Below are 26,314 nucleotides of genomic sequence, written 5' to 3'. Positions count from 1 at the left end.
AGGGGAAGAGAGATGAGTAGACTTCAGGGGTGCTTAATGGAGGGAAGTGGTGCCCTGAGGAAGCAGGTTGGGAATGAGAATGGGGACTGAAGAAAGGGTGGGGGTTTGGGGGCAGCTCCTGGGGGCGAGAGGTGGAGAGCCAGCAGGAGGACCTGGGGAGAGCCCAGGGCAGCCAGGCCCACCAGCCAGCCCAGTCACACAGACTTGCGATGAGCAATGCCCAGCAGTTTGACAGCCTCAGCAGAGCGGCAGACGACTGGGCCCTTACCTGAGCTGGGACTGTGGCCTGAGCCTTTAAATTGTCCATTACAGGCTCTGGGCTGAGAGGGTGTCCTAGTGAGTGGGAGGTAGGGACTGGAGTTCCCAAATTTTAAGTGGCAAGAGTTTGGTATTGCCATCTCCAAGCAGAGCGGACACTGTGGGTGCCTGGCACCTACTTTAGATTGCATGATTACATGGGTGGCTTTGGGGACCTGGGGGGAGATTGTGGGGAAGGGCTTGAGCTACCCCTTGGCAATGCTTCTGGTTAGGAGGCCCTGAGGCACAATGCCCAGTGGCGTGAGGGGGCTGGAAGGAGATATGCTCAGAGAGGCTCAGTTCCAAGATGGAGAGCTGCCACGGTGAAGAGCAAGGCCATGATCTAGATTATGAGGACCCTGGATTTCCTGGAAACCTCCTGCCACCCAGCTGTCCCCTGACTTCCCACACCTCTTTAAAGATTCACCTCCCACTGACCCAGTGGCCCTCCTGGACCTCCTCTCCTGGGTATGTGGGGCAGCAGGAAGGACATTCGAAAGCAGAGGTGAAGTGGGTGGAGGAGTCAGAATTGGGGAGCAGAGATGTCAGGGCCAGTGGGACAGGTGGGAGATGAGATGCAGGGGTGAATAGGTGCTGGGGCAGGGCTGCCCTGCTCAGCTCTGGCCCTACTCGCCCACCCCCTCTTGCTCTTCCCTGTGCAAGACACGTCACTCTCTACGGAGCCGGTGCTCAGGCCTCCTGCCTGGACCGCTGCAGTATCCCCTAATTGGTCTCCGTCTCTCCATCTCTCCAAGGCGTCTGCATGCTGCCACCACTGCAGCCAGATTAATCTTCTTAATACAACGTTTTGCACATCTCCACCCTCCCTCCACCCCCAAGCCTCCAGCATCCTGGTCAGAGGCAAGTCCAGGTTGAGTGGTAGAATGGGGTCAAGGCTGTTCTGCCTGAACCCTCCCGACCTTGCAGGCTTGTCTCCCCACTGACCACCAACCCTCTGACCCAGCAGACCCTTTGATTCTCTCAGCCCTGAAGTGTGCCCTGCTCATTCCCTCTCTGTACCTTTGCTCATGCTGCCCCTGGCTGGGGATGCCCTCCGTAGGAGGCCTGCCATCTCCTCCCGCCATGGCCCACTGACCTCAGCTGGGTTTGAGCTTCTGGGAGCTCCTGGTGTTTGCCCCAGCATGGTGCTTGGTTGTAGCCTTTCAAGATTCTGTCCTACCACGTGTAAGACCTGCTTCTGCTGTCAGTGCCCACAGGACTCATGCTTGTGGCTCTGGGCCTGGCATTTTGACTGACTTCAGCGCCCTCAGCTCTGCAGAGCAGCTTTGCCAGGAGGTGCTGGTACTCTGTTTAACACGAGAGGCCACTGGGGATCAGAGAGGTTAAGAGACTTGCCCAAGGTCAAACAGGTAGAAATTCTCAGATTTGGCAGGCCTTCTGGTCCAGGTTCAACACCCCCTTTTTATCAGCAGTGTTCTGTACACAGTGACCACTTGAGAAGTTAGTTCATGGGGTGCTAATGGGCTTCAGGGAGGTTCTGGTGCTGGGAATACTGAGCAGCTGACTTGGGCCACAGTTGCTCCAAGGTGAAAGGCTGAGGGAGGGGAGTTGTTGGGAGATTTGTGCTAAGTATCAGCACAGAGAAGAGCCTGGGCCTCTGGGTGAGACAAGCTCAGGCTGCTTGATCTCAACTCACAGAAGCACCCACTAGGCCTCGCCATCTGGGTACAGGAGGGAGGTGGCTGTGTAGACCTGAGAAAGAACTTCCCGGCAGGTGAGGGAGGCTGGTACCTGCCTGCTGGGCCTGTGTGTGTGTGTGTGTGTGTGTGTGTGCGTGCGCTTGTTCATCTGGGTGTGTGGTGGCCTCAGCAGCGCAGGAAGAGGCTGAGGAGGCATAGATGGACCGGGCACTGAAGCTCTCTAAGTGAGCAGTGTGACTCCGCCCGGTCCCCACATGGTTGACGGCCTCAGTGTGCTGACTGTCTAGGAGTCCTGCTTGGTTGTGAGCAGGGCAGAAGTGAACTGAATCCTGGGAGGGAGGTACTTAGCCAGAGCGACCGGGGGAGGCTACTAGCAGCAGTGGGCTCCCTCCCGCCCCGGTGTTGCTGCAGTGGCTGTGATCATGGCTCTGGTCCCTGGGGCCACTGTGTTGCTAAGATTGTGTTTCTGCGTCCTTGTCTGTATTTGCAGAACATTCCCAGCTCCAATTTAGTAACTTGGACAGACCTGGCTGTCTGAGAAAGAGGGTTTTTTCCCTATGGACCACGGGGTTCCTGGAGTCCCAGATGGGATGAGGCATTGCCCGAAATGTGTGCAGCCAGGAAAGGGGGAGGCCTAGGAGAGTGCTCACCCTCCTCCCCTCAACTTCTCCAGCCTTGGAGCCACTGGTCAGGCTGGGCAGGGGCTCCAGACTTTGCTGCCCCCCTCCACGAGCACCACTGATGCTGGCTGTGGGGAGCCCTGCCCCATCCGTCTGAGGACACTCCTGGTTGGTGTTTCCCTGAGTGCAGATTGTTCCAGGCCCCGTCAGCAACATCAGGAAGCGGTGGGAACACCCTCCCTGGACATGCCTGGCAGCAGCTGTACTTTTTAGATTCACTGATGCAGTAAATACCTGATCTCCACAGCCACTCTGCTCCGTTCTTTTTTAAAAATCTTAAAAAAGGTTAATATTAAAATATTAATTTTCCTTTTTGGTAGCTTCTTTCGAGGTAGACTGTATAGGCCATAAAATTCACCTGTTCACCTCAGCAGTGCTTCAAGCCGGCTTGTTCTGTATTCATCCTCTGTGTTCAAGTGAAATATGATGTTATATATGTTCAAAGACACATTATGTATTCAACCCTTCCACGTGTCTGGCTTCCCTCGCAGTCACCTGGGTGGGTTCACATCCCCACTGTCTAGTATTTTCGGAGTCAGAGTGAGGTTGGCACTGGCTCCCACTCCCTGGCTCTCCCTCCCTCACCACCTCTGTCCCTCTTTGCCCCCCTGTTCAGTGAGGCTGTAAGGGTGTTGTGTGGCTGGCAGGGTGCACAGCGAGCCGGGAGCTGAGCTTGGGGAGACAGGCTGGGGGGGTCCTCTTTGTGAGGAGGGGCCAGAGCCCTGGGCTCTGGGCTCTGTCCTGACAGTGGCCCTTTCCCCACTGCCCGCACCTGGTGGGACTCAAGGTCCTGTCTCTCTGTGGCCCCATTTGCTAGGTATGGGGGCAACACCCTTCATCCCCCATTAGCAATCTGGGGGGCAAAGACTCAATTGAGATCTGCCGGACAAATGAGCTATGTGCCACACCAGCTACTCTGGCAGCTGGCTCTCAGCTCTGACCGCTGACCCCGGCTCTGTCCCCACCTCTGCCTTTGAAAAGATCCAAGCTGGGATTGAGAGTAGCCGTTGACCTTCACATGCCCCTCACCTGCTGGTCAGAAACCCTCCTTCTAGCCCTCTCCCCCTCACACCCAGGTTGGCCACACAGGTAGGGGCCATTAGGTGGTGCCTAGGGACTATCTCCAGGCTTGGGTGACCAACCCAAACAACCAGCCACATGAGGTACCTCGGTGAACAGGGGACTGATGGACAAAGGTCTTCATTGGTGATGTATTTAAGTTAAACTTACTGCATGTCTATCATGGACCTCAGACTTTTGGATGAGCAAGACTCATTGGGTGAGCAGTGGGCTCCATCGAGCCAATCACATCTTACCCTGCATCCTCAGCCTTCAGCCCAGCCATTCCCCTCCCTTTCTCCCCGTGGGGCTCATTCCTTGTGCTCAACGGTGATGCCACCACCCTCACCCCCTCCTGACCTGTAAAGACCCCACCGCCCTTCAGAGTTCATTTTAAGTGCTGCCTCCCCACTAAGGCTCTCCTAGTGTGTTCCTCCCTCACCTTCTTGCCCCTGAACTCCTGGATTTACTGTCTGGATAATTTATTTTGGCAAGAAGCATCTCAGGCCTCTTGTGATTATTCAGCTGTTTTGTGTGTGTACAACTTGTTTCCAGCTAGAAGCTGAGCTCCTGGGAGGCAAGGAGCAGGGCTGGCATATTTTTGCAGCTCGTTTAATACCTGGTGGATGTCTAGGCATACAGCAGGCACTTAATATTGAAAGGCGGGGGAGAGAGTGAACTGGAATCGCAGATGAGATGGTTTGACATAAGTTCTGATGACCTTCCTAGGATGTATCCTTGGTCCCAATCCCAAACCCTGGGTCAGAGCATAAAAATAATTATTTCCCTGTGCTTTATGTTTGGTCACACAGGTTGAGAATCTTGCTGAAAGGCAGACAGCATGTTGATTAGATAGGCTGAGAATTACTCAGGTATCCTAGTGTCAGGTCAAGGCTCCAGGTGCCTCCTCGTCTGTAATGACCCTCCTTGGGGTGCCCCTTCTGTCCATCAGCACGTTTGTGTCTGCATGAATGCATTTGTGTGTGTGCGCATGCATGCTTGTTTGTGTACATGTGTGTCTGGAAGGATGTAGTGTAGCCAACAGGTGCCATGAGAAGGTGGCCAAGTCCACAGCGTAGCGGTGTTGCACCTAGGACTTTTCCTGTGGCCGTGTGACTGGGTGTGCATGTGAGGCCTGTGTTATGCCCTCTGACATCACCAGCATCCTGCGCTGCTGGCCTTGCTGACTGAGCTTACACAGCAGCCCAGGGCCGATGAGTCCAGGAGCTCCAAGCCAGAGGTGCGCAGAGCACTTCGCAGGCCTCCAGGGAAGCCAAGACCTGGAGCTGGGAAGGGGAGGGTTTTGGCTGCCCTGAGTGCCTTTCCTCGTGGACCCTTCATGAGCCTGAGCATCCAACATGCCACTCCCCACTCCCAGCCCCCTTAAGCTTGCTGTTCTGCTCCAGTCCCTGGGGCCCCATGCTGGGGAGGAGTAGGAGGATGGGCTCAGGGACAAGTCACCACTGCTTCACGCCCCACCCTGCCCTCCAGCCCGAGGAGCTTACCAACGCCCTGGAAATCAGCAACATCGTCTTCACCAGCCTCTTTGCCCTGGAGATGCTGCTGAAGCTGCTGGTGTACGGTCCCTTTGGCTACATCAAGAACCCCTACAACATCTTCGATGGTGTCATCGTTGTCATCAGGTGTGGCGATCCTCTACAGCTCCTCTCCTGAGTCACTCAGCCCATCCTTCTGGGGAGGCAGGTTCTGGAGTAAGGTCACTCCATTGTTGGGGACTCTCTGCCCCCCACGCTCTACCCCACCCTCTCCCTCAGCCCCAGCTTGCTCACTCCGAACTTAGCCTCACATCTCCATCCACCAGGGCAGCTCTGCGATCTCCTTTCCCCACTTCTTGTCCTCCGCCTTATGCGGCTATGGGGTAGGTAAGGGCCGGAGAGTTGGCTTTGGAGAGGACCGGGAAGAGGTGTGAGGTCTAGCCAGCTGTCCCTGCTTGCAAAGTGCTTGGAAACCGTCTAGGACACCACAACTTGCTTTAGGGTTTCCAAGACCTTGGGAAAGTGCTGTGTCCTCCTAGGCCCAGGGCCAGGAGAATGGCTTTATTGCTTTTTGGAATTGGCTTTCGATTTCATTAGACGAGAACAAAGCAAATATTCCATAACTGGATGCTGTTGCATTGGCCAGATTTTGGCAGAGGGCTGTCTGCCGCCAGGATGTGATCTCTGGCCCAGAGGAGCGGGTGGAGGGGCTGGAGCTGTCACCCAGATCCTCACCATCTCAGAGGCTCCTGTCTGGTCGCCCGAGGGCCTATCGGTGCCCCACTTTCTCCTGTCATGCTGGACAGTCCAGGCCTGCAGGTGCTGCGGGCCTTCTCAAGGGGAGGGACAAGAGAAAGGAGAGCATGCATCGGGCTCAGGCGACTGTCCCCCTTGCAGCGTGTGGGAGATCGTGGGCCAGCAGGGGGGCGGCCTGTCGGTGCTGCGGACCTTCCGCCTGATGCGGGTGCTGAAGCTGGTGCGCTTCCTGCCGGCGCTGCAGCGGCAGCTCGTGGTGCTCATGAAGACCATGGACAACGTGGCCACCTTCTGCATGCTGCTCATGCTCTTCATCTTCATCTTCAGGTGAGGGCAGGACGGCATTCCTGCCAGCTGGGAGAAGGCCCCGAGGGCCGGAGGGTGCTCGGGTGCTGAGCTCACCGCGGGGCTTCTTTGTCTTCAGCATCCTGGGCATGCATCTCTTCGGCTGCAAGTTTGCTTCTGAGCGGGATGGGGACACACTCCCGGACCGGAAGAACTTTGACTCCTTGCTCTGGGCCATTGTCACCGTCTTTCAGGTTTGAGGGTAGCAGGCCTGGGGTGGAGGGGCCAGGCAGGGTGCCCCTGGTAAGGGCCCTGACTCCCCTTGTCTCTCTGCAGATCCTGACCCAGGAGGACTGGAACAAGGTGCTCTACAATGGCATGGCCTCCACGTCGTCCTGGGCTGCCCTTTATTTCATCGCCCTCATGACCTTTGGCAACTACGTGCTCTTTAATCTGCTCGTCGCCATTCTGGTGGAGGGCTTCCAGGCAGAGGTAACCCCCTGCCTGCAACAATCCATTTCCAGGAGGACTCGGCTGCCCAGCTTGGCCCAGGAGGTCCACAGGAAGTGCCCTTCAGACTAGGCTGGGGGGTCTAGGTGTAGGAGACTTGGGGGCTGGAGCCAGGTGGTGGAGTGGGGTCACCGGGTTCCCCTCAAAGGCAGCTAGACCCTTCCCTGGAGGGCAGGCAAGACAAGTGTCAGCCTGGGTGTCGCAGGATCCCGAGCACAGGTGCTCCCGGGGCCTTCGGAGTGGGCCCCTCTGAGCCCAGAGTGGGGGAATTTTGTGTGCAAGTCATCTGAACTCTGACTGAGCTGATGAAGATGCCACCAGGGCCCAGGCAGGGCTGAGCTGCCCAGGGTGAGAAATGAGCCCAATTAGCAGCAGGCATGGCAGAAATGAGCGTCCTATTTCCAGCCCCAGCTTCATCACTTTCGTCATAGGCAGCGTCATCAATTAATATTGATTTACATTGATCCTGCCCGCTCCATGCCAGGGCCCCTTTTGTGCCCAAAGAACTGCACCCCCTCCTTGCTCTCAGCTCTGCCCCTCTTCCCACCAAGCCCCAGGCCCACCCCAGCATCTTGCACCTGGCACAGAGCAGCTTGACCCAACCTAGAAATGCTCCAGATTGGCGGAGGAGAAGCTCTTGGTCCAGTTCTCTCCGGGTGACCCGGATGGAAACTCCCGCTGCGGCCTGGTCTATAAATACCCGGCACACGGTGGAAAAACAAAAATCTATTTTCTGACTCTTTTCCAGCCTTGCGAAGGAGGGCTGTTCCCCACGGGTCGGGCCGGGCTAGTGGGGTGTGGGTGCCTCTGTCCCACACTGCACATGCCTTTTCCACTCCTGTTGTAATTCTGCCATTATCTGATATCGTATTCCCTCCCCTCCTGGGTGGCACAGAGGGCAGCTTGATGGGGAGGAGGGGAGAGGCGGGCCCTGCCTTTGGTGGTGAGTGGACCTCCTAGAGGAGGGAGGGACACTGGCACTCTCACTGGGACAGGACACTTATTTGGAGGTTCCCGGAGGCTTGCAAGCTTAAGGGGTGCCCCCGTGATCCCACACAGGCCTACCACCCTTAGCCTCTGCTCTGTGGGAGGAGAAGCTGAGTGGGTAATGTCCCCAGCCCCTTCCAAACCACAGCTCCTGGTGGCTAAGATTTCCTCAGAAAATTCCCATGAAACTGGAGGGAAATGGCTGTTCAGCTGCCCAGCAGCCGGCAGCCTTGGAGGTGCCTGCAGACAGCCCCCTCCCCACCTCCAGGCCCTTTCAGCAAACACCTTGTTAAATTGAGTGTCGCTGAGCTGGCCTGGTTGCTAGGCAGCCGCAAGTCTGCGTGTGGGAACAGAGAGCAGCCTGGCCCTGCAGCCCAGCCTGGTCACTCTGGCCCGCTCTGGGTCTGTGGCTGCCCCAGCTGAGGCTGCCCCTGGTGGCCACATCCTCCTAAACCTTCAGAGCCCAAGTGCCTGCAGGGAAAGGGTCTCCCTTAGGATGTGATGCACCAGGTCTGGGGTGGGCTGGAGAAAGGATCTCAGGATCAACCCCCCTCCCAGGAGGTGTCATGGCCCTGAAGTCCCCTCGTGAGGCACTGGCCCAGCTGTGCCCTGTCCTGCAAGGTCTCTCAGTGCCAGTGACCTGGACACCTCCAGAGGCACCTGAGCTCTCCTGTATGGAGTTTCAGGGGGCTGCACATATATCTCTGAGGGAGCCCCCATGATACTGCGGGGGAGATTGGTTTTTCTGTCGTGATGACCTGCTTTTTTGCAAAGGGAAGTAGGGACCCCCCCACCACCACCTTTTGCTGAGTTTCATCAGCAGGAGGCCTTGAGGGTGGCCCCCCACTGGCCATGTAACCCTGCCAAGAGTTAGGAGGGGGGCCCAGGGGATGGGCCTGCTCAGCTGTTGATTTCCTGACTTGCAGGGGGCAGCGCCCCGAATCCCTGTATATTTATCATCCATACGCTTAATTAAATGAACAGGCAGCAGGCCCGGCATGAGGCCATTAATTGATATGAAACAACATCATCGCAGTCATCCCAGCATTACTTGTCACATCCCATCCCAGTCGGACAGTTCAGACTTGGAGGGACTCGGCCGCACACATGGGGGTCAGGAGACCTGTTCTTGCTGCTGGTCTTTTGTCTCTTCCTTGGCCTCTGACTTCCATTCAGTTCTCCTCCCCACGTGTGCCCATTCCCATGCCCGCCACCTTGCAGGCAGGGAGAGGTGAGCTGGAGCTTCAGGTCAAGACACCATGCACCTCTTACACTCTGTATGACTTGGGGTGGTTTCTTAACTTCTCCTACCTCAGGGGCCTCCTCTGAGAAGGTGCTAGCGGTAGCTACTTGCCACCTTGCCGAGAATCCAGCTAGTGTGAATGAAGCAGTTCCGTGGCGCCTGGCATACCCTCAGTGAATGCTGTTGGGGTTAGTGGGGGCTCCATCTCTTTTACTGCCCTTGTCCCCATCTTTGTGGCCCCTGCCCTCACCCTTCAGATTCCTTCTGGCCTGAGGGCCTGTGGTTGAATTCTGGAAGGCCATTCTGTCCTCTTTCTCCCCCACCCCCCCTGCTGTCCGGTTCGCTCCCCTCTTTTTCTTCATCCTCTTTGGACACTGCTGATGTTTGAAAGCCCGAGCGCCTGTGACCAGCGCCCGTCCCCTGCCTCCCCCTCTCCCTGTAGGAAATCAGCAAACAGGAAGATGCGAGTGGACAGTTAAGCTGTATTCAGCTGCCTGTCGACTCCCAGGGGGTAGGTACTCGGTCATGAGCCGGCATGCCCCCTGCCCCGAGCCCCGTGCACCTCCACTCCGCCTCCGTGTCTCTGTGCTCGTGTTGACGCTCAGCTACTGTGCAACTGTGGTAGCCATGGTGGTCATTGATGTCGTGAGGTTTGCTTCGATTTTAAGTCCCTTCCCCCTCGAGGACCTCGAGGTCCCTCTTGCCTCTGCCCCCATCAACCCGCAAGGGGCACCGTCCCCATCGCTGTCAGACCAGTGACTGGGGGGAGCAGGAAGGGACTTAGAATCCTCTGTGTGCACGTCTCGTGTGCGTGCCTATGCTGAGGTCCCCAGGAGTCTGAAGTGTCCCGCCTCGGCAGAATATCAATCCGTGGCCCCCATCCCCCCTCTCTCCCCTCCCCCTAGCCCTGAGCCCCCGTTGGGGTCCCCACAAGCTGTCTCAGCTCAGGACAAGTCTTTGGAGAAGGATGCGGAGGTGGTGCCTCATTATCAGATTTTTAAATCCGCTTCCCAGTCTCTGGCCCCTTAACCACTCAGGAGGTCCAACAGATATTTCAGGGTGAGCTCCTCCTCTGGTCCCCACAGCCTGTGCCCTGCTGTTTCCTGCACTGGCACTGGAATTCAGGGCGAAGCCAGGATTCCTGCGGGACCCCATAGTACTGCGCATCCCGAGCAGCCCCCTGGAGATCCCACTTGATAATTAAAGGCCTCGTTAGGGATGTAAACTGAGTTAATGAAAATGATCCCCTGAGATGCCAATTACGCAATATTTATGTCCTTATCAAAAGTAGCAATCAAGTATTTTTTAATAACTTCTTAAGGAGAAGTATGTAATTACTGGGGAACCTACTGACCTGCTAAGAAGAAAGGAAAAACTGTCCCAGAGACAGGGAGAGAGGTAAAAATGGGGCCAGGACAGGGGGGTTGGGAAGCTGCAGAGAAACAGCAGAGGGACTAAAGTGGCATCCTTGGGCTGAGTTGCTAGTCTGGGGTCTTTCAATTTCCTTCCAGGGTCCTCATGTCTGAGACTGAGTGGGGTAGCCACAGAGGGAAAGCACAGGGCATAATGACCTTGGGAATTAAGGCTCTAGTTAGGTCCCCAGCTCCCTGCAGCCCATGCCACCGGCCCACCTACCTGCTGACCCTTCCCCTTAGCCATTCTTGGAGCCAACTCTAGCCAGGCTGGTTGTGCTGTAGGCTCTGGGTTTGGTCTTCTCTTAGGTGTGGCTGGTGGGGGGGCAGAGGTGTCAGGAGCCCTGGGCCCCAAGCCTGGGTGGTCTGGCCTGCGCCGGTGCATGCCTCGTGCCGTGGTTGCTGGTTCCTGTGGCCTCTATGTAGTATGCGTGTGTGTGTGTGTGTGAGTGTGTGTGTGTATGTGTGTGTGTGTGTGTGTGTGTGTGTGTAGACAGGGAGATAGTTCATCCCACCCAGCCCTGCCTGGCCAGATCTCTGACGACCCACTGCTCCCCACCCTAGGGAGATGCCACCAAGTCTGAGTCTGATCCAGATTTCTTCTCACCCAGCCTGGATGGCGATGGGGACAGGAAGAAGCGCTTGGCCTGTAAGTATCTGTCTCAGGGATGCAGCCCCTGGTCATGGGCCTGCCCTATGTGGACTCAGGATCTCTCCCTTGCTCCCCTTGCAGTGGTGTCCCTGGGAGAGCACCCGGAGCTGCAGAGGAGCCTGTTGCCACCTCTTATCATCCACACAGCTGCCACACCCATGTCCCTGCCCAAAAGCTCCAGCACTGGCCTGGCTGAGCCTCTGGGCCCTGGTTCCCGCCGCACCAGCAGCAGCGGGTCAGCCGAGCCTGGGGCAGCCCACGAGATGAAGTCACCGGTAAGGGGTCTGACGGAGGGAGACTTACTGAGTCTGGAGGGGTGTGAGGACAGAGGTGGGGCAGGCCCAAGGATGCCTTTGTGCCATGGGCTGGACAAGCCTCAGCAGGGGGTGGGGGGTATCTATGAGGACAGTAATGCCGGCAGGTGGAAGTGCTATAGGCTTGGAGGCAAAAGAACAGGGTTCTAGTCCTGTTTCTTCAGTTCCTAACCAAGTGAGACTCAACCTCTGAGCCCCCTCTGTAAAATGGAGGACGCTACCTTCTTAATACCTCACCATAGTTATGACAAACCCCATCCAGTTACTGAGTCTGTGCCAGACACTGTTCTAGACACGACTCATAAGTTTCCTAAATGCATTTAATCCATAGCAGCCCTACGCGGTAGGTACCATTATTATCTCCATTTTACAGATGGGGAACTAGGTCTCAGATTTCCAGAGTGCTATGTGGAAAACCCTCCAGTAAATAGGTGACAGAACAAGACCTTTAATCCAGGGGGCTGGCGTTGGGCCCACGTTCTCACCGTTATTGTATACTGCCTCCCAGCTAAACGAGGAGTAGGTGCTTGTGTCATTCTACTTCACGCTAGAAGACAGGCACAGAAAGGTTTAGTAATTTGTCCATGGTCACACAGCACAGCTATAGTGAGCCAGGACCTGAGCCCTCCACATCTGGTTTGATGCCAGGGAGGCTCACAGCAGGCAGGGGACCTGTGAGGGGGTCTCAGGGCTGACAGGTCCTGGCTGAGACCACCCTCTCCTCTCCTCGCCCCCAGCCGAGCACCCGCAGCTCCCCGCACAGCCCCTGGAGCGCGGCAAGCAGCTGGGCCAGCAGGCGCTCCAGCCGGAACAGCTTGGGCCGTGCCCCCAGCCTGAAGCGGAGGAGCCCAAGTGGGGAGCGGCGTTCCCTGTTGTCAGGGGAGGGCCAGGAGAGCCAGGACGAGGAGGAGAGCTCAGAAGAGGAGCGGGCCAGTCCAGCGGGCAGCGACCGTCGCCACGGGGGCTCCCTGGAGAGGGAGGCCAAGAGCTCCTTTGACCTGCCGGACACTCTGCAGGTGCCCGGGCTGCACCGCACAGCCAGTGGCCGAAGCTCGGCCTCTGAGCACCAGGGCTGCAATGGCAAGTCAGCCCCGGGGCGGCTGACCCGGACCATGCGGCCTGATGACCCCCCACTGGATGGGGACGATGGTGACGACGAGGGCAACCTGGTGAGGCCCCTGCGGGTCCAGCAACCCTTCACCCTTGACCATGAGGGAGGGAAGCCATATCCAGCCTGGCCCAGGGCTGGACAACCCCTCTCCCAGCTTTATGGCATTCAAGGAGTTACCATCATGCCCAAGAGATCTCCAGGTGATCCTTGCAGCTGAGCTCCAAAGAGCCCCTTTCTCCCTTGGCCCGCCCTGAGAGCCCCAGATCCTATCATGCCTGGGGCTTCGGCTCTGCGGCCCTCCTGGATATGAATGGCTTTGGGCAGATGTGTATGAATCTTTCATGGCCCTCCCCCTGTGACTCAGAAAGACCCATCACTCATTCTCCAAATTGATGCCCTTCCTGTCCCCTTCTCTCATCTCCACCTCATCACAAGCCCTGACTTCACCCCCATCCTTACCCATTCACCTCGCCCCCAGCCCCCAACCCCCTGCCATCCCCTTTAACCCTGTGGGCAGGGCCCAGGGGCCTGGAAGCTCGGGGCTAGCCTGTGAGGAGGAGTCAGTGTCCTCTGTCCCAGGTGTGTCTTTGAACAGACAGTTGTGATGGGTACAATGTTTGATAATTGATGGGACTTCCAAGCCCAGTGGGAAGGGAAGGAGGGGGGCAGGGGGTGCTGGGCTGGAGGAAGAGATGGTAATAGAGTGAAGAGCCTTGGGGAGGAGAGGAGGGGTGGAGGAAAAGATGCTCTGGGGATGACAGGGGCCTTAGATGGAGCTGGGGAGCTGGGCAGAGTGTTGGGTTCATGGAGTGAGGCTCATGGAATTGCTTAGAAGGAGCAAGGGGGTGGAGAAACTGGAGGCCTGGCCCTGCTTACAGCCTTGTGATCCTTCCATAGAGCAAGGGGGAACGGATAAGAGCATGGATTCGAGCCCGGCTCCCAGCCTGCTGCCGTGAGCGAGACTCTTGGTCTGCCTACATCTTCCCTCCTCAGTCAAGGTAAGCGGGGGTGGGTGGCCCTGGCCTGTATCCTGGCCTCTCTTTCTCCTGGGAAATTACCACCCCATGACACCATCTCAGAGGTGCTAGCAGGGCCCCCAGATATGGAAGTGTGAGGGCAGGGCCTCAGGTTAGGAGGACTCAGGATAGGTCCTCCTGCCAGGCGATACTCCCGCTCTCTCCTGCCTCCCACTCAGCCTCTGCCTGTCTCCGAGCAGGTTCCGCCTCCTGTGTCACCGGATCATCACCCACAAGATGTTTGACCATGTGGTCCTCGTCATCATCTTCCTCAACTGTATCACCATCGCCATGGAGCGCCCCAAGATCGACCCCCACAGCGCTGTGAGTCACCGGGACCAAACAGGTGGCTGTTGAGTGCCTGCTCAGTGCCAGGACCCTCAGGGTTAGCACTCAGAGAGGTGCAAAGTGGGAGGGTTCGGATAGGGGGGAGAGCCACTCCCTGACTCCCACCCTTGTGACTGGCGCACTCTCCTGCCTCCATTTCCCTGTGTGATGCACCAGCCCAGCTGGGGGAGTGGACCATGCTCCCTACCTGGGTGAAAGTGGCTCTGTCCCACACCACAAAGGCCCACCCAGGCCTATGCACCCATGGGGGAGACCCTCACCCAGACATGATGCAGAGGCCCTGCTACATGCACGATGCAGAGCTGAAGAGGGAAGGCACCCTTTGCTCCTCTTGGGTCTGCCAGGTCACAAATAAGGTTTTCAGGAACTTAGGGGAGACGTTGGTCACACCTGCTTGACTGAACCTGTCAGCCCTTCTCAGGGCGGGAGGAGAGCCAGAGGTCTGAGCATCTGGATCTGCTTCCAGAGGCCCAGACTTTTCAGGACGGGCCCCACTGGTCGGGAGCTGTCTCTTCCCAGCCTGGCATCGTAGCTCCAACCCGCTGACAACAGTTTGGGTCCGAGAAGGGCGGGGTAGCGGTGGCTCTGTTTCCCTAATGGCATTTTGCGCCACTTGGTTGGAGGTGCCCCTCCCCCCCCCCCCCCCCCCCCCCCCGCAGCCTTTCACACCATTGTGCTGAGACTTCTGTTTTCCATTAGGGTGGGCTCCAGCCAGGCCAAGGCAGGAGGAGAGAGCCTGAGGAGCTGAGGGGCTGACCCAGGAAGAGGTGCCAGGGACCATAGGACTGGGGACCCCCCAGGGCCTGTGTAGGAAAGAGCAAAGGCAGCTGGGGGCACTCACCCCCTTATCTCCTCCTGCCCACGGGCCTGCCCCAGAACTCTCTGCTCACTGTGACCTTCTCTCTCCATCTTCCGCTCAGCTCCTCCATCTTGAGCTCCGTCATTGTGCATGCTTCTCTCCTGCCTGTCTCTGTTCCTCTCTGATGCGCACACTCAGCCTGCAGCTTCTGCAGCTCCCTACACCCCTCTCTTGGCCACCCAGTGATGGAATTAGCCCTCAGATATCAGGGGACTGGGTCACCTCCTTTCCCGGGTGCCCTGCCCCAGCCTCTGCATAGCATGAATACGGTGCCGGGATGCAGAGCCTGTAGTCAGGCCGCAGCCTGCCCTGCGGCTCTGCTTCTGGGCCACAGCAGGAAAGCAAGTGCGTGGAGAAGACAGAAATGTAGGGTGGGGGTGGGGGAGGTCAGAGATGAAGTGAAATCCTGTCCCAGTTTTAAGAAAGGAATCAGGGAATAGGGCTTGAGATATGGGGCTCAGATGACAGCATTGTGGTGGGGGTCACTTTCCTCTAGGCTGCTTGGGGTGGGGGCAGGTCTGTTCAGGGCCAGGCATGAGACTGCCCACAGTACAGCAAGGGAGTCAGGGAGCTTGGCACTGACTGTGTGCGTGCGGGGGAGGGGGTGAACAGCATAGGAGACTATAGAGTCAGGGAGGTTTTTCTGAGTCAAATGTTGGAAGCCTTTCCCGGCTCCCGGAGGCAGATGAGACTACATTTTGAGGGATTATTTCTATAGCTTGTTTGCAGAGTAGGGGTTCCTGGTGGGCAACACCTGCCTGCTCTCTCTTGCAGGAACGCATCTTCCTGACCCTCTCCAATTACATCTTCACCGCAGTGTTTCTGGCGGAGATGACAGTGAAGGTGATGGGAGGGGGGTTCTCATTCCTCAGGGGGCCGCCTGGTGTCAGGTGAGGGTGGAGGGCAGGGCTGGGGACCTCGTGGGGGTGGCAGTTGACAGTGGGGTGTCCATGTGGCTTTCCAGGTGGTGGCGCTAGGCTGGTGCTTCGGGGAGCAGGCGTACCTACGCAGCAGCTGGAATGTGCTGGACGGGCTGCTGGTGCTCATCTCCATCATCGACATCCTGGTGTCCATGGTGTCCGACAGTGGCACCAAGATCCTGGGCATGCTGAGGGTGCTGCGGCTGCTGCGGACCCTGCGCCCGCTCAGGTGAGCTCCTGCCCCGCGTCCTCCTCAGGTACACCTGCAACAACCAGTGCTCCCGCATGGAACGAGAGCCCCTCGCAACCTTGCTTGCTGCCTGTGACCTCCCTTGCCCCCTACCCCAGCCCTCACTCTGCTTAAACCATGGCCCCAACAGTGTCTCTCTAGGGTGCCCCTTCAGTGACACTGCCCACGTGGCGTGCCCTTCAGGGCTACTGCACCCTGACCTTGTCCAGAGCTCAGTAGCAGGGACCACAGGCAGGTGTCCTTCCGCGGAAGCTCCCCATGGAGAGTACCCTGGGGTGACACTAGGCCCGCCTGTGATAACAGCCTCCTTTCCCCACCTCCAGGCCCCTCTCAGGGAATCACCCACCAGGCAACACTTCTAGGAGAACCATCCTCTCAGGATAAACCTCCCCAGTAAGGTGCCCCCCTACCCCCAAGACCAGAGTCAGAACTTTCTGGAAACTATGAGCAGTGCTCCCCTGGCCCTAATAATCACCTCCCTACCTCCACCCTCACCACCTGCCCCACATGCTCCCCGTGAGTGTATCTCCCTGTCCCCACAACACATGACCCCTGGGTAACACCTCCCTGGAGTCCAGTCTTCCCCTCCTGCCCACGGTGCTATCAGGCAGAGCCTTAACATCCCGAAGAGGAGATGGAAGCATGGGCTTGGGGCATCTGCACCCTGGTTTGAGAGATTATGAGGGGGGCTCTGGAGACAAGAGGACAAGAGGATACCCCTCCAGAATCCACGATGGGGGCCAGAGTTGAGACAGCAGTGGTGGCAACATACATGTGGGCAAGGGCTCCGCCGGGGAAGGGGCAGGGTGTCCCAGCCCGGTGACCCCCTCTAAACCCCTTACCACCTCCCCAGGGTAATCAGCCGGGCACAGGGGCTGAAGCTGGTGGTGGAAACGCTGATGTCCTCCCTGAAACCCATCGGCAACATCGTGGTCATCTGTTGTGCCTTCTTCATCATTTTTGGCATTCTGGGAGTGCAGGTGTGTGGGGCTGGCTGTCCACAGAAGCTGAGGAGCAGCCTTCCTTTGGGCCCTTGGATGCTGAGGCTGAACTACCACTGCTGTTGCTGCCTTTATTCCAGAAAGAATAAACTGGGACACTTCTCTCGGGCCCCTTTGCCTCCTGGGCATTTCACAGAAAACTGAGGCCCTGAAGAGGGCTCCAAGGGGAGCCAGGACCTCTGAGAGGCTTCTGGCCTCAGCCTGCCTGTCCTGCCTGCCTCTTGCTCTCCTCTCCCTGCAGAGGCACAGACGTTGGCGCTGGCCCACAGTCTGCTCAGGGATCCCCTCCCTTCCTTCTCTGCCTGAGCAGAGTGGGCTGCAGGCCAGGCCTGGGGATCCAGGGCCCAGACAGCTGGGCCAGGTTAGTGGCGTGCTGGCAGGCAGGCGGGTGCAGACCCCAGACAAGGCAGGAAGTGGGGGCTGCTGGGGAAACTTGGCCTCCAGCCCAGGGAGGGAACTTGGCTTTGGAGGAAAAAGAGCAGGAGCTGCCTGCAGGATTCAGCAGACGCCTCTGGGAGCTGGGAGCCCCTCCACTGCTGTCTTCCAGAGGCTCCCCCACCCAAGTACCACTGTTTCCACCGCAGGGTAGACAGCTGGCAGTTGGAGCAGCGGGGAGCTTCTGGGTGGCTACCCCCCCTTCCTTTGGCTTCCTGGGATGTCTTTCTGCCCTGAGGAGGGGGCTGTTCCTGGTTTCCTAGAACTCTCTTGCCCCAGGGACCTGACTTGGGTACATTTGCCAAGGCTGTGTGCTGCCTCTCTGCATGCCCAGTGCCTCTTCATGTCCCTGGGTTCCCAGCCTGATTGAGTGGAGGGAGTCAGTCCTGAGCCCATTCCTGGGCTTCCCTGTGGATTTAAGTCTATCCCGAGGGTTTGCTGAGGCGCCCTGGGCCTCCTGGCCCTCAGATCCCTTCCCCACCCACGGTCATAGCCCCAACTGTCTGGCATGAGCTTTCAGTTTGAGCCCCCTTTCTGCCACTTGCTGGTTCTGTGGCATGAGCAAGTCAACCAACTTCCCGAGCCTCAGTTTTCCCAACTATAAAGTGGGTTTGGTAATACCTAGACCACATCTACCCTTCAACCAGATCGGCAGCCCCTAGGCCAGAGTGATTCAGTGGGTCTGGGGTGCTGAGAGTTTGCCTTTCTACCACACTCACAGATGACGCCAAGACTGCTAGAACCACTCACCTTTCCCTTTGTAGAAAGGCCTCTCTCTCCCTTCCCCAGTGTCAGCCCCAGTACCTCTCCTCCCCTCTCTAGGCCTGCTTCAAGGAGCCCAGAAGGGGTGCCTGCAGGGGAGGTGCCTGCAGGGGGGGCTCCTGGCAGCTCCCTCACTTGACTCAGCACTCACCCTCACCAAGGCTGTGTCAGGAGCTCTTGGGCTCCAGGGCCCTTGGGGGCTGAGGGGATTGTGACATAGTGGGCTGCCTGTGGCCTCTGCTCACGTGTTTCTGTCTCTGGCTGTGTGTGTGTGTCCAGCTCTTCAAAGGGAAGTTCTTCGTGTGCCAGGGCGAGGATACCAGGAATATCACCAACAAGTCCGACTGTGCGGAGGCCAGCTACCGGTGGGTCCGGCACAAGTACAACTTCGACAACCTTGGCCAGGTGAGCCAGGCTCCAGGGTAGAGGTGGTGGCAGGATCTGGGGAAGACACAGGTCTGTCCTCACTGATGCATGCAGGGCAACTGGCCTGCCAGGGCCTCAGCTTCATCAGTGGTATCTTCGTGGGGCCTGTCCTAAGGATGCAATGAGCTAACAGTGGCTTAGCCCGGTATGGGGAGCCAGCATGTTGTCAAGACCATTCTTTTTCTTATTCCACAACCACAGAAGCAGAGAGATGTAGAAAATTAAGTAGCTTGCTCAGTTTTGTTGGTCTGTTTCCCAAACCTACCCTGGATTTGACTTCTGGGGTCCCTTGCTCTACCTGGTTGAGATCAGAGGATCTGATTATTTCCCTTGACTCCTCAGACTTTAAACCACCACAGAGGCCTGAAAAAGTTTGTTCTCCTGGGGCTTCAAGTGTGACTCTAGCCTGACCTCTGCAGGGTTGGGGTTCCTTGAGCTGCTGCCAAGATGTGCTTTGGGGGAGGTGGTAGGTGTTTTGGTCATACATCCTAGTTTCAGATGGTCGCCTCCTCCCCTCTCTGCCTCAGGCCCTGATGTCCCTGTTCGTGCTGGCCTCCAAGGACGGCTGGGTGGACATCATGTACGACGGGCTGGATGCTGTGGGTGTAGACCAACAGGTAGGGCCGAGGGTGGGCAGGAGCCATCTTTGGGCCCAGGTCCTCAGCATGTGTTGACACCATGCATGACCACACAAGCACTGGACAGAAAGAGAGCAAGACACTTTGGCAAAATCAGAGGCATCACCTCGTACAGCAGAGGCTATAGCTGGTAGCCTGAGGGTCAAATCTGGGCCAGCTTTATTGGCTTGCAACATGTTTAAATGTTTTTTGAATTAGTGAGAAACATTTAAAAATTGGTGAATTTCACATGAAAATCGAGATTTGGGTCTTCTCAGGAGAAGTCCAAAGATTTGAGGACATTGGACTTACATCCCCTCAGGGCAAGAATCTGCTGGAACAAAGAAGCAGCTGCCCCTTTTGGAGAGAACTCTCCACTTTGCCATAGTCTCCACTCCTCCCTCCTGCCTATCACCAAAAGACATCATTTCTTTACATTGCCTACTAGCTAATGAGTATGCAGGCCCTGTCTTAAGGAACCCAGACAGTGGGGAAGCACCTGAGCCTGTCACCCTCGGGCTGATGCCTCCACCTGTCCTTCCTGCTCCCTGCCAGCCCATCATGAACCACAATCCCTGGATGCTGCTATACTTCATCTCGTTCCTGCTCATTGTGGCCTTCTTTGTCCTGAACATGTTTGTGGGCGTGGTGGTGGAGAACTTTCATAAGTGTCGGCAGCACCAGGAGGAAGAAGAGGCCAGGCGACGGGAGGAGAAGCGTCTACGAAGACTGGAGAAAAAGAGAAGGAGTAAGGAGAAGCAGATGGCTGGTCGGTAGTCTTTCCACATCTCTCTGAGTCGTGCTTGACCTTGGCCTTGCAACTGTAGGGGGGCAGGGGCTGGGGGTGGGGGTAGGGAGAAAAGACTCCCACCCCCCCCTCACCTCCTCCTCCCTCAAAAGCATGTCAGCCTTTAGAGCCCGCATGAAGCAGACCAGTTGAGCCACGTAGTGGAGGGGGAACTACCCCCACTGCGGGGCTCCCCAGGTCTCAGCATCATACCCCTGGATAATGCCAGGTGGGAGTTGATGCATGGCCTCTCCCAGCTCGACTCTCAGAGGAGCTCATGGGATGAGATTCCTGCTACAATCCAGTGACCCAGGGGTTGGCCCAGGTGCCACCCTTGCTTGCCCCAGGGTTGGCAAGCAAGCCTCTGGAACCTGTGCCTGCTCAGTGTCCACAGCTGCTGAGCAAGGCCTCAGCAGAACTGCAAATGGACAGCAGCGTGAGAAAACCCAGACCCCGACCTATCTCCAGCAGAACCACCTATGTCTTTTTTTTTTTTTTTTTTTGCCATCCCTGTAAAAAAAAATCTCCCCCTGGCTCAGGGAAGGTTGGCGGTCACAGGAATTCTAAGTTCATGACTCCGGCCTGATAGCCTTCAGCCCCCCTCAGCTTTCCAACATCTCTTGACCTTGGCTGGGTGAGGACCCCATCCCATCTCTCCTCACACTCTTAACACATTGGGGGAGGGGTGCGCAGAATTAAGCGAAGAGACACACAGACTCCAGGAGGCGACAGGAGAGGTGGCGGTGCAGGAGTCCCGTGTTCTCGGTGCCTCCAGGTGTCTGCACCAGTTCCCCGTCGGCGGGGCTCCTGCCTGCCTGGTATGCGGTACTCTCTGACTCTCTGTCACTGCCCACGTCTCTCTCCGTGTCTTTATGTGTGGGTTTCTCGAAGCCTTTGTGTGTCTGTCTCTGTTTGGGCTGCGGGTTTCCCTTCCTCTCTCCGCCCTTTCACAAACTGTCTTCCTTACTCCGATGAGATGCGTGTGGCGCTTTGAGGTTTCCCCTTGGGTTTGTTGAAATGTGAGTACCACCAAATTGGGTAGGGGCTGTGGAGCCCTCCCTCCTGTCTGCCTGGCTCTGTGCCCTGAGGCCTGGGAGGGGCAGGTGGAGGCGGGAGGCGGGAGAGTGGGAGCGGGCAGGCGAGGTGGGGCAGCTCCAGGACATTCAGACTCTGGCCTGACAGCAGTGGGTGGTGTGTTTCTCCGAGCCCCTGGTCCTCTACACCCACCCCCGGCCCCTAACACCCCGCCCCCAGCTCCAGGGCAGCGGTCCTGTCTGGGCTGTCCCCATGGATGTCTGAGGCTGAGGGCGGCACCCCCAGCAGCCATGCTCCCTCCGCCCGCTCCTCCTTGCAGTCTGCCTTCCCGGCAGGGCATCTGCACATGGAATTCTTTTGGCAGGAGGCACTTGTGGCCCTGCCTGACCAGCTGGCTCCCCTTCTGGGGTCTGTAGCCGGCTCAGGTGCTGCTGAGGCCAAGGCTTGGGTAGGAGAGGACATCTGTTACGATGACAGACAGCCCTCGCCTCCCGGTGCCTCTGGCTCCCTGTCCCTGTGACCCCGACGGGCCGGCTGAATTGCTCATCTTTCTCAAGTGTCCTGTGTCCCGAGTCACCCATGTTCAGTGTGCCCCATTCACAGGCCAAGTGAGGGTTGGAGCCAAGGGGGCGTGAGCTGCTGAGGGGCCCCTGCCCAGCGCACCTGGTCCAGCCAGTGACCAATGTCGTGTTTCGTTCTTTTAGATCTAATGCTGGACGATGTAATTGCTTCCGGCAGCTCAGCCAGCGCGGCGCCAGGTACTGCGTCTGGGGTTGTGCGTGCGGGGCGTCCTCTTTGCTCCCTCTCCGTGGCTCATTGATTCTAGGGGTGAAGGGGTGAGGGTCTCTAGGGATCTGGGCTCTGCATCATCCTGTAGGCCTGGGCTCCTCCAGACCGGAGGTGAGGACCACGGCACACATCCCCACCTTGATGCTTCTTTGAGGACCCTCTTCCTCCACCAAGGCTTCCAAGGGCCTCCCCAGCCCCCACTGCTTCTCCCCTCTTCTGCTCCTCCTCTGTCACACTGTTGGATTATTAGAGCTGCAAATCTCCCCGGTCTCCTTTTGTCTGAAAGGGAGACTTTGATCCAAGAGAGCAGGGTGAAGGGAGCAGAGAGGGAAAGGCTTTGTTTTAAAAATGTAACAATGAATAATTGATCAGGTTCATTAATAGTCAAGCAACCATGTCACGTCATCACCACAAACAGCAGGAATTGGGGATCAAAGTCTGAATTAGCCACAGATTCTCCCCCAAAAATCCTTTGGAGTGAGTTGGGTCCTTCTCTTTGAGAGCTGTGTCCCTGGGAAGGCCCTCCTGACCCTGCCTGCCCTGGTCCTCGGGCTCATAAACCCCAAACCTGCCTCCCAGGTGGAGGTACAGAGATTCGGAGATCCTGACAGGGCATGGCACCTTGTCACCCCCTCTGATGTCTCCACCTGTGGCTCCCAACCTGTTCATCCCAAGGGCCACCCTTAGCATATCCTCTAACAGACCCCTTATTTTAAAAGACTGTCTTTGCAAGTAAGAGCACTTCAATAGTGATTTTTTTCACTTTTTTACTAATCAAAGGCACATCTAATTGCTAATCAGCTTCTGAGCTGCAGAAGTTTCATATGGAATGGTGGCAAAGAGAGACCGTTTTGCCATTAAATTAGTCTGTGGGGTCTTAACACGGCATATGTATGATTTATTTTAAGCTTTTAGAAATATTGCAAAGAACATAAGGACCCCCATGTGGCTCTCTTCTCAGGCTGCTGAGCACTTGGGACTGCAGGCTGGGAACCACTTTCTCTGCCATTCTGCACCCCTACCCCCCAGAAGCGAGAGTCCGGCAGACACTGTCCTGTGGCTGATGGGCTGTTGGATCTGATCTGTGGGGGCTCAGGGGACCCATCCAGGAGGGTCCCCTGAGCCACCACTTGGGAGGTCATCCCTGAGGCCCTGGGTGGGTGGATGTCTCTCGTGCCTGTGATGCTGACTACGGTGTTTGGTTTTGTGAGATACCATCTCTGGGAGCTCAGGAGTTCCCAGTGGCTTTGTGTTGGATTGTCGGGGACCCTCATCTCTGTGTCGGCTGTTTTGCAAATTCTTGAGGTGTCAGGGGACAAGACAAGTTTGGGAGGACATGATCTTCAGCTTCTCCCTTCCGGGTTCACCTGAGCTGTAGACCAAAGTAGCCACATACACTCTCACTCCAAACACCCCTTCATCGGAGAGCTGACCCACAGAAGTTTCTCCACCAAGAGCCAACACAAGCCAACTCACATGACCCCGAGAATTCCTCCTGACATAACCTCAATGCTGAACACTTGTGATCACCCCGCACCCCCACTCTGGGGGCTTCGTGCCAGACTGCTGTTGGCACCTGGCCTGTGCACTTATTGCACTAGTGGACCTTTCTCCTCTGGGCTGGTAATGAGAACTCAGAGACCCCGAGCAGGGGGTTGGCTCACCCTGACCCTTCTGTCCAGGATTCGGTGTTCTGCATGCTCTACACTAGCGCTTTTCAAACATCAGTGGATGTAATAATCACCAAGAGGACATATTAAAACAGGTTCCTGGGTGCTACCTAGGATTTCTGAGATTGATCTGGGGTAGGACCTGAGCACCTGCATTTCCAGTCAGCAACTCAGGGAGGGGAGAGGGAAGGGGCAGACAGTATGGAGATGAAGTCACACCCCCTGGTCGGGGCTGCTGAAATCAAAGGCAGGTACCACACCGCCCTGCTAGCACCACCCCACCCTGTGCTGCTCCCAGCAGGAGAAGGCAGCCAGATCCCAGGGAAAGGCAAAGGAGAGAGGCTTTAATTATCAGGGGAATGGGTCCAACATGACACCTGGTGGTGGAAGGAGAAACCTGGTTTGTTAGATCAGCCCCAGTAACCTCTCAGCCTTCAGCACCAGCTCTGCTTCCCTCTGTCACCCGAAGCGTCTACCGGTCCTCTCTCTGCCCGCCAGGACCTAGAAATCAGGCCTGGCCGTGGCAGCTGAAGGTGTGGCCTATGCCGTGAGGACCTGTGTCCCTGGGAGTGGCCCCTGCCTTCTTTGCAATCCCTGCCCCGGCTGTGCCCTGGGCCACCAGTGACCCCTACTAACTCTCAGTGCCTGTCGTTCTCACTCACGGCCTTGCCCCCACCCTGCCCTCTCCTCTGCTCCCACCCTTGACTGGGGACCCGGAGTCCGGGGAATGCGCCCTTCTCCCCACGGTCTGACTCTGGTATTTTCTCCACCTACGGCAACTGATACTGGTGGGAGGCAGGCGGGTGCAGCCAGGGCTGCCAACCTGCCAGGGACTGCAGGGCAGGGCTTTTGCGGGCTGTGACTGGGGTTCTCAGAGCAGCAGACCCACCTAAGACTCCTTCCAGGGCTCCTTACCAGTAAAATTGAGCTTCTCTGGGCAAATTACCCAAGGACGCCTGCTGGGTCAGAGCCCCAAGACCTTCCATCTAAGCCTGCCTGGCAGCCACAAGGGTCCAGGCCGGGAGTTAGGGTCCTGACCCAGCTGCTGCCTCACAGTATGTGGATGACTCACTTTTGCTGGGCTTCCTTCTCTCCCTCTGGAAAACAAAGGGAGTAGCCGAGGAGATGCCCATCAGGTTGGCCCTTGGGCTCTTTGGATTTGTGTTTTGGGGGGATTCTGGCAGCCTTGGCACCTGAGGGTCTGGGGTAGAGGTTTGGAGGAGGAGGGGCTTCAGACCTCAGAGTACAGACCTAGAGGTCTGGAAATGGCCTCTACAGCAGACACCCTGCCTCAGTCCTGCCTCCACCTTCTCCCTTGGTGTCTTGGAGGAGGGTCCCTGGCTGAATCCCAGCCCACCCACCTCTCAGACTTCTAGAGCAAGGCCGGAAGGCAGAGGTGGTGAGGAGGCTCCGTTTGGCCTGGGGCTGCCTACACAGTCAGACTGGGGTATGGGGGGGGGGCACTCTCCCAACCTCTCCTCTGCATTGTCTCAGCTAATAACGGGGCTAATAAGGAGCCGCTTTCTCTAACCTAATTGTATTCAAACATTTTAGTTAATTCTCCATTCATATTTTAGCATAATGGGATCGGGTGCTCTCGGCACTTATGGAGATTAATGCAGAGAAAGAGTTCCGGCTGCTAAGGCAACGCGGGGCGACTAGCGCCCTCTGGTTCTTGTGGGTACTGGAGGAAGGAAGGAAGAGGCCGCTCGCCTGGTGCACCCTCCACCATGCCGTGTGGATGACCTGTGGTCGCTTGTCCCCTGTCCCCGACCTCTCCACCCTCACCCCCCTGGGGGTCAGGAGGGCCGCCAGAGCAGACAAAGCTACGGCTGGCTGGCCCACCCCCCAAACGAAAAGAAGGCCTGATGCCCTCCTATGGGGCACCAGCACTCATGGGACCTCTGCCCCTTGGTTATCCACACCTCCAGGCCGATGCTGGAGAGTGGCATCTGGCGAGGCTGAACACGCAGCTCTTGGGCACTCTTCTTCCTTCGGCCTTAGGTGGGGGCCCACCCCAGGCCACTCCCTGCCTCAGTTTACTTCTCTGTTAAATAGTCCTCTGCATGGAAAAAGGACAGTTATATCTGAGCTGGCCTGGGCCCAAAGCTTCCTGCCGCCCCTGAGCCAGCCACCCCCTGGCGCGGGCCTCAGAGGCTGCAGCCCTCGCTGGCTGGCTTCTGCCCTAGACTTCCCGAGGAGGAAGGGCTGTCTGGGACCTGAGGCTGCCCCAACCTTCCCCCTAGGGAGCCTCCTTTTTCTCTGTGGCTGCCCGGGTGACCAATCTGTCAACTACCTCCAGGTGCCATGTATCTCCAACTTGGCCTGGCCTTTCCTCAGCACCTGGAGGAGGGGCCCCCTGCAATCTCCTTTCCCCCAGATTCATTCTGCCTGCTTCACAGGCCAACCTTCTGGCACCATGATTTTAATAACTAAGTGGTTCCCTAATTACAAGAGAAATATTATGCCTCTGACAGATCTCAGACAGTGCTTCCAGCCCAGCCTGCGATCTAATGCTGCCCTGACACCCAGAGCAGGCTGGGCATCGCCTCATTAGAAACTGGGTGAGTCCTTCAGGTGGGGCCCACCCAGAGGAGTGTGGACAGAGCAGAGCCTGTGGCCTCCCCGCCCCCCACAGGAGGGTACAGGCGGCCCAGGCCCTGCCCCCCTCCACAGGCCCTCTGGGTGGGTCAGTGCAGCCAGCCAAGAAGATGTCCGATTTCCAATCTCCGGTTTTATCTCCAAATCCCTGCTCTGTGTAATCTCTGCTCCCCTCGAGGGGCGAGCTTGGAGGAGCTTCGCCTCCCCATTGATGGTTTCCTCTGAGCCCCATCGGACTGGTGGTTTTTCATTTTATTGATCTGACCTCGCTGCAGAATACAAGCTGAGGGGTTTATGAAGGGCTGGAGGATTAGGGAGGCTGCCTCGGGAGGGTG

General features: G+C 57.3%; 1 protein-coding gene across 30 annotated transcripts in view; it reads left to right on the top strand.

Annotated features, from left to right (window-relative positions):
- The window catches only part of CACNA1G (calcium voltage-gated channel subunit alpha1 G), a gene marked incomplete at its 3' end in the record, with an annotated part of 52,423 nt that overhangs the window by 15,739 nt on the left and 10,370 nt on the right, over positions 1-26,314 (top strand). For 5 of the 30 annotated variants that reach the window (XM_084238836.1, XM_084238853.1, XM_084238835.1 and 2 more), the window contains exons 9-25: positions 5,189-5,340; positions 6,091-6,276; positions 6,374-6,488; positions 6,571-6,726; positions 9,417-9,485; positions 10,951-11,035; positions 11,120-11,313; positions 12,090-12,521; positions 13,361-13,461; positions 13,680-13,803; positions 15,461-15,529; positions 15,651-15,835; positions 16,710-16,836; positions 18,334-18,459; positions 19,008-19,097; positions 19,653-19,845; positions 21,624-21,677. In XM_084238836.1, coding sequence (XP_084094962.1) covers positions 5,189-5,340; positions 6,091-6,276; positions 6,374-6,488; positions 6,571-6,726; positions 9,417-9,485; positions 10,951-11,035; positions 11,120-11,313; positions 12,090-12,521; positions 13,361-13,461; positions 13,680-13,803; positions 15,461-15,529; positions 15,651-15,835; positions 16,710-16,836; positions 18,334-18,459; positions 19,008-19,097; positions 19,653-19,845; positions 21,624-21,677 — 2,458 coding nt within the window. Of the gene's footprint in view, positions 1-5,188; positions 5,341-6,090; positions 6,277-6,373; positions 6,489-6,570; positions 6,727-9,416; positions 9,486-10,950; positions 11,036-11,119; positions 11,314-12,089; positions 12,522-13,360; positions 13,462-13,679; positions 13,804-15,460; positions 15,530-15,650; positions 15,836-16,709; positions 16,837-18,333; positions 18,460-19,007; positions 19,098-19,652; positions 19,867-21,623; positions 21,678-26,314 lie in introns of all 30 variants that reach the window. The other 25 variants (XM_084238854.1, XM_084238837.1, XM_084238858.1 and 22 more) reach the window with 14 other exon arrangements.

Source organism: Talpa europaea, assembly GCF_964194135.1.
Source record: "Talpa europaea genome assembly, chromosome: 7".
In the NCBI taxonomy this organism is placed as follows: domain Eukaryota; kingdom Metazoa; phylum Chordata; class Mammalia; order Eulipotyphla; family Talpidae; genus Talpa; species Talpa europaea.
The sequence above is the reverse complement of the archived record's forward strand: the minus strand, read 5'-3'. Positions and strand labels throughout refer to the sequence as shown.